Source organism: Cricetulus griseus, chromosome 3 (genome assembly GCF_003668045.3).
Source record: "Cricetulus griseus strain 17A/GY chromosome 3, alternate assembly CriGri-PICRH-1.0, whole genome shotgun sequence".
Taxonomy (NCBI): Eukaryota; Metazoa; Chordata; class Mammalia; order Rodentia; family Cricetidae; genus Cricetulus; species Cricetulus griseus.
In genome coordinates this window covers 51,977,703-51,995,256 of record NC_048596.1, presented here as the reverse complement: position 1 = coordinate 51,995,256, position 17,554 = coordinate 51,977,703, and the positions used below count along the sequence as shown (strand labels likewise).

At 41.5% G+C, this 17,554-nt stretch overlaps 1 protein-coding gene across 2 annotated transcripts in view; it reads right to left on the bottom strand.

Annotated features, from left to right (window-relative positions):
* The window catches only part of LOC100752666 (reticulon-3), a 56,578-nt gene that overhangs the window by 7,354 nt on the left and 31,670 nt on the right, over positions 1–17,554 (bottom strand). For both annotated transcript variants that reach the window (XM_027408392.2, XM_027408393.2), the window contains one exon: positions 320–527. In XM_027408392.2, coding sequence (XP_027264193.1) covers positions 320–527 — 208 coding nt within the window. The remainder of the gene's footprint in view (positions 1–319; positions 528–17,554) is intronic.

Below are 17,554 nucleotides of genomic sequence, written 5' to 3'. Positions count from 1 at the left end.
ACTAACCGGATCACTTCTTTTTTTTTTTTTTTTTTTTTTTTTTCTTTTTTTTTTCTTTTTTGAGACAGGGTTTCTCTGTGTAGCTTTGGAGCCTATCCTGGCACTCGCTCTGGAGACCAGGCTGGCCTCGAGATCGCCTGCCTCTGCCTCCCGAGTGCTAGGATTAAAGGCGTGCGCCACCAACGCCAGGCCTGATCACTTCTTAGGGTGAATGCAAGGTATTTAGGTGATGTTTCTGCCATCAATCAGCTGCAAGAGGTAGGTCAGAACTTCACACCTGAGCAATCTCAGCAAACTGTGGATTGTGATTTTGACTTACTTGAATGGATGGCCTTCTTCTGATTTCTGCACAGCTTGAATGACAGACTTGTAGACTCTGAAGCTGATGGTGACGGAGAGAAGAGCCAGGATGAGGTAAGAGACCACACTGATCACACTGAAAGCTGCCAGGGAGAGCAGCATGATCAGCGTGGTGCCAAAGACAAACCCAGTCTTCTTCACATCTCGCCAGAAAATCAGATCACGTACTGCCAAGAGAGGGAGTAGAAGTTAGAGAACCCAGGGCAACCATGTCTGTGCTGGACACGCTGCAGAGCAGTGTGTCCACCAGCACATATATGCACTATGCCTACTACAGAGATGGGAGACTAAGCATTTATTATTGCTACTGGGTCCACTGGGGTAAAGTGTCATCAATCTTTAACTTTTTTTGGCAGAAAAGATAATAGAGGTCATGGTAGTGACTCCATGGCAGACTGCTTGTTTACCAAGTGAGGTCCTGGGTTCTACAAGGAGTAGGGGTGGTAAGGGTAGCACAGATAGAAACATTTTAACAGCTGCTGACTACATGAAACAAACAAGTCAGACTATATGTGTCAGGATATTGAGACAGGAGGATCACTTGAGCCCACAGTTCACCAGAATAGACAACATAGCAAGACCCCATCTCAATCAGTCCATTAAATTAGACAATGCTTATAAAATGGTTAGATCCCAGACTCAAAGCCAGCACTTCGTGAAATGTACAAGTTGGGGTAAGAGAGAAAGTGGTGATAAAAACAGACCATCCTACTTGAAACACCAGTCTTTGTCTTAATCTGAAAACAGAAGGGTTATAAGTAGGAGACTATACTTACCCAAACCACAATGTATGTGCATGCACAGAACTGAGAAATCAAGGGCCTTATGAATGCTGAGTAAAACCACCTTCTTACTGAGCTACATATTTGTGGTCCTTTGAGGTACTGTTTTTGAAGTGATTTTTAATTGACACATTTGGGTGTGGTGCACATGTATATGAGGAAGCCAGGAGAGGCTTCAGTGTCATTTTTGAGACAAGAGTTTTTCTGTGTATCCCTGACTGTCCTGAAACACACTCTGTACACCAGGCTGGCCTCACAGGAATCTGCCTGCCTTTGCCTACTGAGTGCTGGAATTTAAAGCTAAACAAGCCAGGCAGTGGTGGTGCACACCTTTAATCCCAGTGCTTGGTTGGATCACTGTGAGTTAGAGGCCTGCCTGGTGTACAAAATGAGTTGCTAGGATTGTTACTCAGAGAAACCCTATCTCAAACAAACAAAAAACAAAACAACAAAAACAGGGTCTCTCACTGTTCTGGAGTTTGCTAACAGGGTATGCTGAGCCCCAGTGTGGTGGTATCTTGTTTATACAAATAAAGCATGGCTCTGGATTGCTCCTTCTGCCCCATGTTGGGCAACAATATGTAACATGAGTTCTAATAGGTCTTAATAATAAAAGCCAGGAGTCAGACACAGGGGAAAATGCTGAGAGGAGTCAGGGAGGAGGAGGAGGAGCAAGCCAAAGCCACCTTTACCTCACTAGCTTCCCAGTGGAAGAGAGAGAACAAGTTCCTGTTTTCTCCCGCCTATATTTCTTTCTCTGTTCAGCCTTCTCACTTCCTGTCTGTCTGTACAGACCTCCAGACCTCTATGGCTCGCTAGTGGCAAGCTCCACCCTCTGATCTTCAGACACACTTTATTTGTACAAACAAGATATCACTGCACCCCAGGGATCCACCTGTCTCCCCTCTCTGTCCCCAGCACTAGGATTATAAACCTTCCTCCTCTCCTTCTTACACTAATTGTGGATTCTAGGGATTAAACTCAGGCCCAGAACTTTACTGAGCCATCTAGCTCTTTGGTATCCTGGCACCTCTTTATTTTTGGTTTCATTATTTTGGGTTATTTTTTATACCCCAACATTGAGCTCCTGATCTCCTAAGAGCTGGAATTTTAGGCCTGTAACACCCATCTGTCCAATACATTAAAAAAAAAAAAATCTTGACACAGGGAAATTGCCTAGCCTGGCCTTATAAAAATGGACAAGGCTTCTAGAATTGGACAGATCTGAGTCTTGGAAGGAGAGGTTCTGTGATTCCTGACAGAACAACTGCAGTGGTTTTGCAAATCAGGGGAAAACAGGGTGCCACTTAGGTGCACATGACTGAACTGAGACTATACAAGAAAACTAAACAGAACCAGGCCTACTAAAGGGGACCAGTACTAAGCAGGACAATTCCTACGGTCAGAGTTCAGGTACATACACATATCAAAATTCATTATGTCTGTAAGTGTAGTTTCAATACAAAATGCAGAGAGGCTCCATGTCACCACCAGCAGAACAAATAGATGGTATGTGCTCCTAGGATATGACATATCCTAGGACATGATCCTGTTTCTATAGAGTTCTAGGCACAAATACATACCTTGTATTTAAAGAGAAAATAACTGAACATACACAACTGGAGAAATATACTCTAAAACAACTATCTATCTATCTATCTATCTATCTATCTATCTATCTATCTATCTATTTTTGGTTTTTGCAGACAGGGTTTCTCTGTGTAGCTTTGGAGCCTACCCTGGCACTTGCTCTGGAGACCAGGCTGGCCTCGAACTCAGAGATCTGCCTGCCTCTACCTCCTGAGTACTGGGATTAAAGGCGTGCGCCACCAATGCCCGGCCTAGCTATCTATATTCTTAGAAGCTAGTATAACATATAAACAACAGGGGGCTAGAGAGATGGCTTAGAGGTTAAGAATACTAGCTGCTTGCTCTTCCGGAAGACCCTCAAGTTCAGGTCCCAGCATTCTCGAAGGGTAGTTCACAACTTCAGTTCCAGGGGATCTGATGCCTTCTTTTGACTTCAATGGGCACCAGGCACACACATGGTGCACATATATACACGCATGCAAAACACTCAGAAGCTGTAAAAGGCCACTGTGTCCTCACGGACTTTACTGCCATCTGCTGCAAAGTTGTCAGAAAAGATAGTCAAACCGACAATGATTACACATGTGACTAGTGCCCCCTGGAGGTATGCAGAATATAAACTGCATAACAGAACAGAAAGGCCCTCAAAATAATCAGTGTGGGAATTAGGGTCTGGGCCAAAAGAGGATTTACTGATGAAAGAGGGAACAGCAGATAAAGGGCATCAATAGGCTGATCTACATCAACCCTCACAGCTTGTTCCTTTGCTCCTTCAGGCCCCAGCCCATTACTTCCTGTCCTACTACACACTCTGTATCTATATGCCTTTACAGCTCTATTTCTCCTCAGAGCACCCTATGTGCTTCCAACAGTCTCCTCAAACTTGTGGCAGGTCCAGCTGGTAACCCAGAGCCAGCATGACTACAGCTTTCATCCACTTCCTGACACTGCCCCTCACACAGGAATATGTCAAATGGAGACTAAGCAGTCTCAGCACACAACAAAAAAAGGGGGGAGGGGGGTCTGGCAAGGCCTTTGGAAACTTTTACCTCTCTGGGTCTCTGGTAAAGTTAGGAGGAAGAAAAATATGAGAAAAAAAATGTAAGAAACAGAGCAGCAGCTGTCAGCTCTCAAAGTTTAATATATGAAGCCATTAGATCGGATGTTCGGTTTATAGCCAGGAAACCAGCAAGAGGCTGCAGTGGTTCTGTTTCCATAAATCTATTTTTTATTTTTATTCATTTGTTCCCACTGCCAGTACAACTTTTAAAATAGCAAATTAGCTAAGTACACCTGCAATCCTTGGGGGTGGAGGCAGGAGGGTCAGGAGTTCAAAGTTATCTTCACATCCCAATCAGCTGAGATTAGAGGTATACACAAATTACCAAGCCGGTGGTGGCATTATGCCTTTAATCCCAGCACTCAGGAGATAGAGGCAGGTGGACCTCTATGAGTTCCAGGACAGCCAGAGCTGTAACACAGAGAAACCCTATCTCGAAAAACTAAAAATAAATAATCTCGAATATATGGTGTTAAGGATCAAACCAAGGACTTCCTGTATGCTAGACAGGCACTCTATCAACAGAGCTGAATCTCCTCTTCCCACTTTTTTCACTTTTTAATTTTGAGGCTAGCCTTGGGGTTTTGACTGACTCAGCTTCTTGAATAACTGTGATTAAAAAGCCTGTGCCACCATGTGTATCTCTTTCAAGGGATGGGAAAGAAGACAAGAGGGGCTAATATGGTATGAATCTGACCAAAACTATACATATATCTCATATATGTATATGAAATGTCACAAAGGAATTCATCATTAGCCTCTTTAGCTGGTAATGTACAAAGTTCTGAAGTACATGAGTTTTCAAGCCTTTGCCATCAAATGAACAGCTGGGTGATCTGGGACAAGATGCAGAACTTCTGTTCTCAATGTAAGACAGGGATGCTGCAGGATTGAATGGTGAATGTGGGAGCACCAGAGCACCGCTGAGTAGGTAGCTAGTGACTAATGTTAGCTATTAGTACTCATTTTGCTGTTAGTCTCAGCACACTTACAATGGAAAACTGATAAGCAAATGTTTGCCAAAGAACTAAAAGTTTTTTTTTTGTTTTGTTTTTGTATTGTTGCTAACAGGATTGGGGGATCGGAAAGGAACTTTTAACTAAATTTCTTTTGAAAACTTCTATTTAGAGCCAGGTATGTTGTTAATTCCAGCACGGGGGAGACAGAGGCAGGAGGATCTCTGAGTTCACAGCCAGCCTTGTCTACAGAGTGAGTTCCAGGGCTTCAGAGAAACCTTGTCTTGAAAAATAAACGAAAGAAAATTTTATTTAAAGATTTTATTATTTTTATTTCATGTGTAATCTGTGCTATGCACTGTTTGTGTGCAGTTTCCATGGAGGCCAGAAGACAACATTAGCTCTCAGGGAACTGTAGTTACAGATGGTTGTTAGCCACCATTTAGGTGCTAGGAATCAAACCCTTGTCTTCTGGAAGAGTAATCAGTGCTCTTAAGCACTGAGCCATCCCTCAAGTCTCATTAGTTATTTTTCTATGCTTCTGAGAATATTTATGTTGCTGGTGAATTACAAGCTATTCCTCCCTACTTCCCACGTCTTCTATAATATGGCTGTGATAACTATTCTTAGTTATCAACTTGACTATGTCAACTTAACTACAAAGAAGTGGCAAGACCTACTTTTAATATGGATCTTTTGAGATGGGAAGATCTACCTTTAATCTGTGCCACACATTCTGCTGGCAGCCTATATAAAGGACATGGAACAAGGAAGCCTTGGATGATTGCTTGTTCTCCCTCTTGCTGGCAAGTCTATTCCTTCACTGGCATATGAGCCTACGTTTTTTTTTTTTTTTTTTTTTTTGAGATTCTGATGAACTCTGAAGACTGGATGAAATGTCCAGCCTCATGGACTGAACAACTACTGGATTCTTAGACCTTCTGTTGGCAGACAGCTATTGTTAGATTAGCTGAACCACAACAGGTAAGCCATTTTAATAAATCCCTTCCATATGTGTGTGTGTATATGCACACATATTTTTTTTCATTCTATAAGTTCTGTTTCTCTAGAGAACTCTAATACAGTGACCATACTACTTTAAAATAATAAGTTTAGATGTAAAATGGACTTATTCACAATCCTTGAGCAGTTACAATTCGTTCAGAAAATTCACTATAAACAAAAAGCCAATGGGGCTAGAGAAATGGCTCAGTAGTTAAGAATGATTGTTATTCTTCTAAGAGACCAGAGTTCGATTCTCAGCACTGACATCAAGCAGCTTGTAACTATCTCCAGTTCCAGAGGATCTGATGCCTCTTCTGGCCTCTACAGGGACCTGGCCCCACATAGCGTGGCACCCCCCGACACACAAATACAAATTAAATCTCACCCCCCCCCAAAACCTTGCTATAGTAGCGTGACCCAAAAACAAAACATTTATCTCATGTGCAATATATTTAAAACCAGCGTTAGCATAGGAAATGTGGCCAGACAACGAATATCTCTAAATGATTTCTCCCCCCCCCTCTTTTCTTTCTGAGGCAGGGTTTCTCTGTATTGCTTTGGAGCCTATCCTGGACCAGGCCTGCCTCTACCTCCCAAGTGCTGGGATTTAAGGCGTACACCACAACACTCGGCTTCTCTAAATGATTTCTAATGATAAAATTGCAGCTTCAATTATATTGAGATGGAAACAACAGCATAACTTAATGCATATTCACATGTTAAAGTGTCATATTTCTTTCTTTTTTTTTGGTTTTTCAAAACAGAGTTCCAGTGTAACAGCTCTGGCTGTCTTGGAACTTGCTCTATAGACCAGGCTGGCCTCAAATTCACAGAGATCCACCTGCCTCTGCCTCCCGAGTGCTGGGACTAAAGGTGTGCACCACCACCGCCTGGTAATATTTATTTCTATGAGATGAAAACAATGGCAAAATCTAAATTCCATCTGGACTTTCCTTTTCAGCATACTGCACTGTTGCTGCTGCAAGACAAAAAAGAAAAATATACTAAGGAAAGCCCAGGTAAGCATGCCTACAGAAACCCATGCTCAAACCTTAGCTAAGTCAAGGGAGCAATCAGGGAATGTTTTGTATTCCTGGCTTTTTATTTTACATTAATTTAATGTGTGCATGTTCATGAGGGGGGGTGGAGGGGAGGAGAGGGAGGGAAAAGGAGACAGAGACAGAGACACTTTCAGGGGTTGGTGTTCTTCAACCATGTGGGTTATGGGCATGAACTCAGGTTGGGCTTGATATTTACCTACTGAGCCATCTCAATGGCATTCCTTGGCCTTGTATGTTGGTTCATAAACTTAGGAAAAAGAAAAGTTGTCTGCCATAAATTATATATACATACTAGTTCCACGCCATTAAAGCAAACAGTAATACAATCAGTGGAATCTTTTATACCAATAGGATTTTATTTATTTATTTTTGGTTTTTCAAGACAGGACTTCACTGTGTAATTCTGGAACTCACTCTGTAGACCTGGCTGGCTTAACTCACAGAGATCCACTTGCCTTTGCCTCCTAAGTGCTCAGATTAAAGGTGTGCGCCACCACCACTCAGTTTTATTTAGTTTTAAATACCTATATTACTATTTATGTTTTCTTCAACCATTCACATTTACACATTCTATGTAAAATATTTCAAAGATCATTTATTGTAAACACAGAATTTAAAAAGTAATAAGAAAAAAACTCAAGAAACCAATATAAGGTCAATATAATGGCATGTAAAAAAAGTAAAATAAATATGATTATATACTATTTTTAATTACTGCCAATGTAACATGTACAGAAGCTTGTTTTATAGTATCGTCTGTTCAGAGTGTGTTAACATCACATTAGGATATATGTTCGTGATAGGTGTGGAAACAAATCATATCTAGCATTTTTTTTAGGGTCTTCTCAAATTAACTGTGCTTAGTTATCAGACAACAGCATTCAAAGTAAATTATTCATTAAAGTAAATAATGCAGGTAAATAAGGATAGCATTCCAAACAAATCTGACTATCTCTCTCAACTCGCTTCCTAGCTGCTGGAAATTAACAAAAACACTTTTATTTTTTATTTATTTAGGTTTTTCGAGACAGGGTTTCTCTGTGACTTTGGAGGCTGACCTGGAACTGGCTCTGTAGACCAGGCTGGTCTCGAACTCACAGAGCTCCGCCTGCCTCTGCCTCCCAAGTGCTGGGATTAAAGGCGTGCACTACCACTGCCCGAAAAGACACTTTTAAAGATTTTTTAGTTTCATAATAGGTTTGGTCAGGCAATAAAAGTAAAATCAGTAAAGGTTTAAAATGCAAAACCCAAAAAGGATACGCGTGCTAAAACTTACAATAGATGTAATGGATAACATGTTAGAATCCTTTAGTTGGTTTTGAAAAGCAGAAGGCCATTCAGCTCTGTTCCATCACTCCCACTCCCTTCTAGTAAAATAAGCACTTACAACATGATTTCTATTCCCCCTTTAAAGGCTCAGCATTCATCAATAATGCATTCTAATCCATTTTTAACACTAGGTCAGAACTACTAGGCAGGCTCACAAAATTTCACTCTATCCAATCTCTTTATCTGTTTCAGACTGTTTGATGCTAGAATCTGTCAATCTAAGACAGAATTCACAAACCTGCAACACACAGAATTGCCACTTTACCCATCTCCGCCCTAACAAAGTCCTCCTCCTCCTGCCCAGAGATCAGAGCCTGCCTGGGTCAGTATTATTCCTAAGTGCTGCCTAACAAATGTACTCCGTTTCTTAAGGCTGCCTCCTGAGAAGCATCCTAGTCATTCCTCCTTCATCTTCTGGTCTCATCAAAAGATACATATTCATTAGTTGACTTAGTTTTGATCTTAGGCACTTGGTGCCAATACGGTGTATCTGGTGAGTTCCTTATTGCCACTTTCTATTTCTCAAACAAGATCCAAACTGGTCTTCTGGTTCTTAACTTTGAGTCTCACTGTTAGGAGGTATAAAGCATGTGTTTCCTGCCCTAACTACTTTCGGTGGGTTGCTGCCCAGGTTGCTCAGCATTGAGCAGCATATCAAGCCCCTTCTTCCAATTTTAACTCTTCTTGTGAAGTTAGCTCTGGATTTTCTAACCAAGGTCTGTTTTGCAGCAATCGACTTCTAGTGCCTCTCTCACAAATTAACTATCACTTCCTCAGTGGGCTGCATAGGCTGCTTTTGGTCTCTTTGCAGCCATCTCCTTAGAGTAGATGTGCAAACTCTTTAGATAAGCACTCACCTCTCTGGCATACTCTAGAACACTTGGAACCTGTACTGCCACCTCCTGTCTGCATCAGGTCCCGTCCCTGGCAGAGCAGTCCAAAGCATGGCGTCCAGCAGCAGTTACCCATCTCATGCAGCCCAGGCACCACAAGCTGCATCTGCCAGTCTAGAGAACTCTCTGCTAAGGTGGCTGTTATTGCTGTGGTCTGGAGGAGCCACTCGAGTGAAAAGAGCACATTGGCCCTAGGGGAGCACAGTACCCCAAGGGAGCATCTCCAGGAACCCAAGCCAGGCCCAAAGTCCACACATTATTTTTATTATAATTGAAAACAAAGGTTTTCTATTTCTTGCTAGCGAGATTTAAGGATGCCCGATGCAGTAACCATAATACACCAAAAGAGGGAGCTGCCGTGGCTAATGGCAGTCTGGAGAGACAGAAGAAGCCGCACCTCTGCAAATTTCAGTGGGAGCAGCAGTGACCCTTGTTGATTTCCTGATCCACTTATTTTCCGTATTACTAAATTTAGGCAAAGAGTTTGATTTTTAAGCTCACTTTGACTTTTAGCTGTTATCCTAAAGGGTCAACAGAATTTAATCTACTCTCCCAAGCAAGGTTTTCTGTGTAGTCCTGGAATTTATTATGCTGTACACCAGGCTTGTCCTCAAATTCAGAGATCTGCCTGCCTCTGCCTCCCAAGCCCTGAGATTAAAGGTGTGAGCCATCACCCAAGCATTCTTAAGGGTAGAAAATGGTTACTCTGAAAAAGGAATAAAACTGACAAAACTCCAACCAACTTCTAACTTCATTTTTAAAGAACAATTCAAGATTTACACGTTTTGTTTTCTTTGCAGTCTTGTGTTTGTCTTAATGTGCCAATTTATTCAATACATTAACAAAAGTTAGGTGAGGGAAAGTCAGGCTTTGTGGCTGGGCTGGTAGGTTATAGAGTAGGGTTTTCCATTTGTACCACTAGCTATCTTCCTCAGTTTCCTGAGTGCTGGGACCACAGTCCTTTGCTACTGCCTGGCTAAAGACAGACTTTGAATACAAAAGGAAAAATTGATCATTAGTAGAGGAATGCTAGCTAGCTAGGAGGTAGTGGCAGAGGCAGGCAGATCTTTGTGAGCTCAAGGCCAGCCTTCTTTATAGTCAAAGCAACACAGAGAAAGTCTGGAATGTTTGTTCAATGACAGGCTGTTGCCTTTAAGGATGCCAAGGTCACAAGTTGCATCCCTGAAATCCTGTCCTTATAAACAATTATACCTACAATCCCTTGAGAGGCTGAGGCAGGATGACCATGCTAGGCTGGGTTAAAGAATGAGGTTGTCTCAACAATAGAAGAGTATATAGAACCACTGGACCACACTCAATTCACACTAGTTCACTGCTAACAAATCGGAACTCATACAAAAATTTTTAAGAAAGGTTCTCACAAAGCCCAGGCTGGCCTCAAACTGACAAGCAGTGGGAGAACCTTGAATTTCTGATCCTCTGGTCTCCACCTCCCAAGTACTGAGATTACAGCATATACAACCAGGCTCCATTTATGCAGTTCCAAGATTCAAACCCAGGAGTTCCTGTATGCTAGGCAAGCACTCTAGCAACTGAACTGCTTTGAATGTACAATCCTCCTGCCTTTATAATGCTTTCATTCCTCTGCTAATGTGTGTCACCTCAGCCAGCCCCAATCAATTTTAAATTGTAGTCAGTTTGTATGTCTTTCTCTGTTAGATGATGCAGATAAATAACATGGCTTTAGACTTCAGTGTGTGTGTGTGTGTGTGTGTGTGTGTGTGTGTGTGTGTGTGTGTGTCACATGGTTCTTATCTGAGACAAAAATTGAAAGCAAAACCACATATTAGGTAGTACGAATATCCTTGATCTTTGACGTCTTAATTTCCCTAGCAGCTCTAGCAAGTTAACTTCTCCTATGGAAACAGTGGGTGTACTGGCTGGTTTTGTCAACCTGACACAAGTTAGTCTTCAGAGGGGAGGGAGCCTCAACGGAGAAAATGCCTCCTTAAGATCAAACTGTAGGGAGCAATCCCTGTAGGGCATATTCTTATTTAGTGATTGATGAGAGAGGGCCCAGCCCATTGTGGGTGGGGCCACCCTGGGCTGGTGATCCTGGGTTCAGTAAGAGAACAGTCTGAAAAAGCCATATAAGTAGCACTTCTCCATGGCCTCTGCATTAGCTCCTGCCTCCAGGTTCCTGCCAAGTTTGAGTTCCTGTCCTGACTTCCTTCAGTGATGAACAGTGATTTGAAAGCATAAGCCAAATAAACCATTTCCTCCCCAAATTGCTCTGGTCATGGTGTTTCTTCACAGCAAAAGTAACTGAACGCTGGGAGTTGGTGGCGCATGCCTTTAATCCCAGCACTGGGGAGGCAGAGGCAGTGGATCTCTGTGAGTTCGAGGTCAGCCTGGTCTCCAGAGCGAGTGCCAGGATAGGCTCCAAAGCTACACAGAGAAACCCTGTCTCCAAAAACAAAACAAAAACAAAACAAAACAAAAAGTAACCGAACTAACAGTGGCACAGGTTTTTAATCTCTGCACTTGGGAAGCATCGGCAGGCACATCTCTGTGAGTTTGACACCAGCCTGGTCTACAAAGTGAGTTCCAGGACACACAGGAATGTTACACAGAGAAACAAAAAAGGTGCAACCTGAACTAAGACAGTGGGCATCTGTGTAATAGATAAATGCTTTCCTCTGTTTTATTTTCCCAAGAACATAGCAAAGTTGAAAATCATTTCAGACTAACCAACCACAGAATCACTACCTAGATTTTACTCCCAGTCTCTGCCTTCCTCCAAGCAGTGCTGAGGATGGAAACAGGGCTTCTTGAGTGCTAAGCAAGTGCTCTATCACTGAGCTACACAGCCATACTACTTTTTCTGTTTGTTTCTGAGACAAACTCTATATAGCCCAGGCTGGTCTCAAGCTCACTGTACTCCTTCCTCAACTTTCTAAGTTCTAGGATTACAGATTTACAGATATGAACCATCATGCCTGGCTTCTGCTTTTTTTTTTAAATTGTGTTAATGGGCTGGAGTTGGCTCTCTTGGAGAGGACTAAGGATCAATTTTGAGCATCCATATGGCAGCTCACAACTGTCTGTCAAACTCCAGTACCAGGGAACCCAATGCCTTTTCTAACTTCAAGGGTTATCAGGCATGCACATGGTGTACAAACATATGTGCAGGCAAAATACTCATACGCACAAAATAGATATATCTAAAAAAAAAACTGTGCTCAAGCACATGTCATAAAACAACTTGGACTATTTTGTTTTTTTAAGAGTAGTTCAGTTGCCTTAAGTACATGCACATTTGGGGCTGGGGAGATGACTCAGCAGTTAAGAGCACTAGTTGTTCTTCCAGAGGACCCAGGTTGAATCCCCAGCACGCACACTACTGCTCACAACTGTCTGTAACTCCAGTTCCAGGGGATATGACACCCTCATACAAACATACATGCAGGTAAACATCAATGCACATGAAATAAAAAAAAGTACATTACACAGTTGTACAAACATCACTGCTATCTACTGATGCTGTACTGTATTCTGTATGTGTCCTGTTCACTCCAGTTTTAAACACGCATATCAAAGTAAACCATTACTATCAGGACATCTACTTCAGCTTGAGACCCATACCTAAAGTTGAGCATCTCTTTCATAATATAGTCAGTCACAAATACATGTACAATATGGACATCTTTTCAATCCCATCAGTGTACAGAAAACATCACACTCCTCAAAGCTCCCTAATGTGGAGTTTGGACCCCCTACCCCACTCTTGTGGAAGTCTTAGGTTATGGGGTGTTGAGTAAAACTGCCAAAAAAAAAAAAAATTGTTAAGGAGGTTTTATTCCTCTACAGAAGAGTTGCTAGCTCACAGGACAATTTCCTTATTTACACCCTCAGCCACAATCCATGAGACTCAATGCTCTACCACCTTACCATCACTGGGGACTGTCTCTAACTTTAGCCATTAGCATGCAGGGACAGTGGTAACTGTTTAAATTGTGTGAGATTTATTTTTAGACACATTTACACTGTCTTACCAGTCATTTGTGTAAGGTTCTTTTGGAAAGTGTCATTAATCTGTTCAGTCCAGTTTCTTATAGTCCAATAGACACACTTTGGCAAGTATTTTCTCAAAGCAATGCTTACTAGTGATGTCTTCCATTATGCAAAAATTAAAAATTAATTTTGATGAAATACAATTAACTTATAGTGCACCCAATGACTTAAGAACTCTTTGCCTAGCCCCAAACCATGGAGATGCTCTTTTCTTCTCTTCCTTTCAAACAGAGTCTTGTTATTTCGCCTAGGCTGAACTCAAGTCCTCTTACCTAACCTTAGGTGTATGCCACCACCCTGGCTTTATAAAATTTTTTAAGTTCTTTTTTTTTTTGAGGAGGGGGGTTCAAGACAGGGTTTCTCTGTGGCTTTGGAGGCTGTCCTGAAACTAGCTCTTGAGGACCAGGCTGGTGTTGAACTCAAGCTCCACCTGCCTCTGCCTCCCAAGTGTTGGGACTAAGGTGTGCACCACCACCGCCAGGCCTTTTTTTAAGTTCTTATAGTCACTGATTTTCAATTAACTTTGCATGCCATGTGCGGTCCAAACTAGTGGGCAACACCCTAAGACACCACCGAAGACTCGTCACTGGTTACATGACTTGCATAGAGTGCCTCCTGTCCTCAAATATGAAAACAGCCTGTGACTAGGATAGGCTAGTCACTGAAGTAAGCTACCACATTAGAGGACTAGAGGCTAGAACTTAAGGGAAGTTCTAGAAGGTAAACATGTCCACCACTCCCACTCCACTCTTTCACCACATGACAGAGTGGTGAAAGAGATGACTTAGCCATTAGAAGTACTGCTTTTTGCAGAGGATTGGAGTTCAGTTCCAGTTCCCAACACCTATATGCAATGGCTCACAATTCTGTGACTCTAGCTCCAGGGGTTCTGTTACCTTCTCCTGACCATAGCAGATAGCTGCACTTGTGTGTACAAAACAAACACAGTTTTCTGTTTGTTTGTAGACAAGATCTTACTATGAAGATCAGGCTGGTTCCAGAGATCCACCTGCTTCTGATTCCTAAATGCTGGGATTAAAGGTGTATGCCATCATGCCTAGCCCTCATCATTTTTTTTTTTTAAAGAATTACCTACAAAATTTAAGTAGTATGTTTGTGTCTCAGTGTGGGTAAGAGTACATGAATCCAAGTGGCTGGGGAAGCCACAGTTACAGGTGGCTGTGAGTCACCCAATGTGGGTACTGGGACTGAACTTGGGTCTCTGCAAGAACTACAAAGCCACTTCTCCAGCCATCTGCCACCCACTCTTACATACATACATACATACATACATACATACATACATACACACACACACACACACACACACACACACACACACACACACACACACACACACACACACACACACAGTGGGGAGCTTTATAAAATATAAAGTGGAATAGCATGCAGTATTTTCAGCTGCTGAGTCATCGCTCCAGCTCCTATTTTGATTTGTTGTTGTTTTTTGAGACAAATCTCTGTGTAACCCTGTCTGTCCTAGACCAGGCTGGTTTCAAACTCAGAGATTCACCTGCCTTTGCCTCCCAAGTGCTAAGATTAAAGGTGTGCACCACCACTGCCAGGCTTACCTGCATTTCTTAAAAAATACTTGTTAATTAAAAAACAAGTGGGTACTGGGTATCAAACCTTGATCTTTTGCAACAAGTACTCTAAGCCATTGGGTCATCTCTTCGGGCCCCTTTTTGGGTTAAATGTAATTTTAAATGGAACTCTTTTATGCATGGGGGGGGTGGGCGCAGAGTCTCTGTAGCCCAGGCTACTCTCAAACTCAGGTCCTTCCTCCTTTAGCTTTCAGTCAATGTATGTGTTTCATTCACCACCCTTCCTGATTTGCAATCTCCACCCATCTCTTAATTGTCTTTAAAGAGCACTGGGCCTCCTGGAGCTGGAGTCATAGGTGATTGTTGACTCATCTGTCCAGCCTTTGAGTATTGTATTATATTCATAGTCCAGGTTGTCTATAACAAATCCCCTTAATCTCGCATCTAAAAAAACACTATTTATTAGATTTGTTTTTACTTCATGTATAAGAGTATTAATGTGCATGTAAGTGCAATGTACACACAGAGGCCAGAAGAGGGCACCCTCTACAAAAACAATCAGGGCTCTTAACTGCAGAGCCACTTCTCCAGTCCGTTGATTTTTTTCATACACTAAGAAGCCTGTGATCATTTTATCTTCCAACAGTTCTCTGGTTTGCTGTGGGAATCCTATTGTTCAATCTTTTGATTATTCCACAGATGCTTGAATTTCTAGTGGTATTTTTTTTCTCCCTTGTTTGTCAGGATGTGTTAATTCCCTGTTTATCATCGAATTCCTCCATCATCTCCATTTTGCTATTAAGGTCACTTAGTGATTTTCAAACTTCAGATGTTCTAGTGTTTCCTCTAGGCTATTTTTGTTTCTATTTTAAGGCTGAAATTTCCTTCATTTTCATTCAACACAAACATTTCCCTTCACTTTGTTGGGTGGCTGTAATAACCTTTCTCCCTTCTCCAGGGTCTCACTATGTAACTGGCTTCCTGGACCTTACTATATAGGCCAGGATAGCCTTGATTTAATTCAAACATACCAACTTTTCTCCAGACTGGATTATACTTTTCTGGTTTTTAAAAAGTTAGTTTGGGTTCCATTCTAAACACTACAACTAACATGTTTTACAGCTGGTGTACTTACTTTGTTACAGTCCTCTAGACAGTACGAATTAAAAAAAAAAAAATATTTAGCTGGATACCTTTAATCTCAGCACTCAGGAGGCAGATGGATTTCTGTAAGTTCAAGGTCATAGAGAGCTCCAGAACAGCCAGACTACATTGAGAAACCCTGTGTCAACATCCCCACCACAAATAAATAATTAAATTTTATTTCATGTGTGTGTGTGTGTGTGTGTGTGTGCCTGCTTGTTTGTATGTGCATCAAATGAGTGCAGATGCCAAAGGAGGCCAGAAACCAAACCTGAGCCCTCTGCAATAGCAGAAAGTGCTCACAACCACCGAACCCTGTAGAGTATTCAATTTGGGGGATTGCTTTAAGCATGCTATCGTTAAACTCAATGTGCAAACTCTTGTCTCTGGTACAGAAGATCAAGTCACAGCTCAGTTCTTTTGTCTTTAGATGGTTTGCCTGGATTCTCTCATGCACACAAGTCAGAGATTAGAAAGAAGGTTACACAGAGATTACAGAAAGAATTTAGGCTTTCATCCTCTGGATCTCTCTTTTCCAGATCCTTCTTCCCTTTTAACTTGTAGTCATTGAGAATGACTTAAATTATCTTCTCCCAGTCTTCTTGAACTGTCAGGCCCCAACTTTCAGCCTGCTTTTCTGGCTAAAAGCAGTAGAAGTGTGCTGAATTTAATTGTTCAAATATACTCACTCCATTCCTTCTTATTAAGTTTTAACCCTTTCAGATCTGCTTGTTTCTGTATGTTCTACATTGCCTTCAGACCTTTTTCTTTTAATTAAATTTTTTTTTTTTGTTCAAAGTATAGTCATGTGCAGGAAGACTGGGTCCAATAGAAGCCTACCTGGCTATAATAAAAAACCAAACATGACTTTAAATTTTTTGTTTTGTTTTTCAAGACAGGGTTTTTCTGTGTAGCTTTGGAGCCTATCCTGGCACTCGCTCTGGAGACTCGGCTGGCCTCGAACTCAGAGATCCGCCTGCCTCTGCCTCCCCAGTGCTGGGATTAAAGGCGCGCGCCACCAACGCCCAGCATGACTTAAAATTTTTTTTAATCTGAAGATTTTATTTCTAGGGCTGGAGGATAGCTCAGTTGTTAAGAGTACTGGCTGTTCTTCCAGAGGTCTAAGTTCAATTCTCAGGAATCACATGGTGGCTCACAACCATCTACAATGGGATTCCATTCCTTCTTCTGGCATACAGGAGTACATGAAGATGGAGTGCTCAGATACATAAAGTACATAAATAAGTTCTTAAACATTTTATTTGTAATTATGTGTGCGTGTCATGTGAAAACAAGAAGTTGATGCATTTTACCAGAATGGTTTACATCTTTAAAAATATGGTCATAAAATAACTGATATTGTTTTTAATTTTTAAATTTGTAAAGCATAATCTTTAAGCTTCTAACTATATATATGTTAATCTGCCTTAACTAAAATATTTATCAATAACAGAGTGTGATCAGTGAGAAATACCTTTAACTTCCACAGTTCTTTTCATCTGTCATTCTAGATGAAATATCTCAGGCTGGGAATTACCAATAATTACTATTTACAAGGTTCTTTACTTATAGCAACACTATAAAACATGGCAAAATTATTACCATCACCTCATTACTACAGGAAGATGCTGAACCAGTTAGGCTTGTTGTCTAAGGTCACATTAAAGTCTAAAAATGGCAAAATTAGACAGGAGGCTTTATGACCTAATTTCTGTATGCCTCATCATTCAAAAGTAACTATCTGTGAGATCCATTACAACCCAGGAAGAATCTAA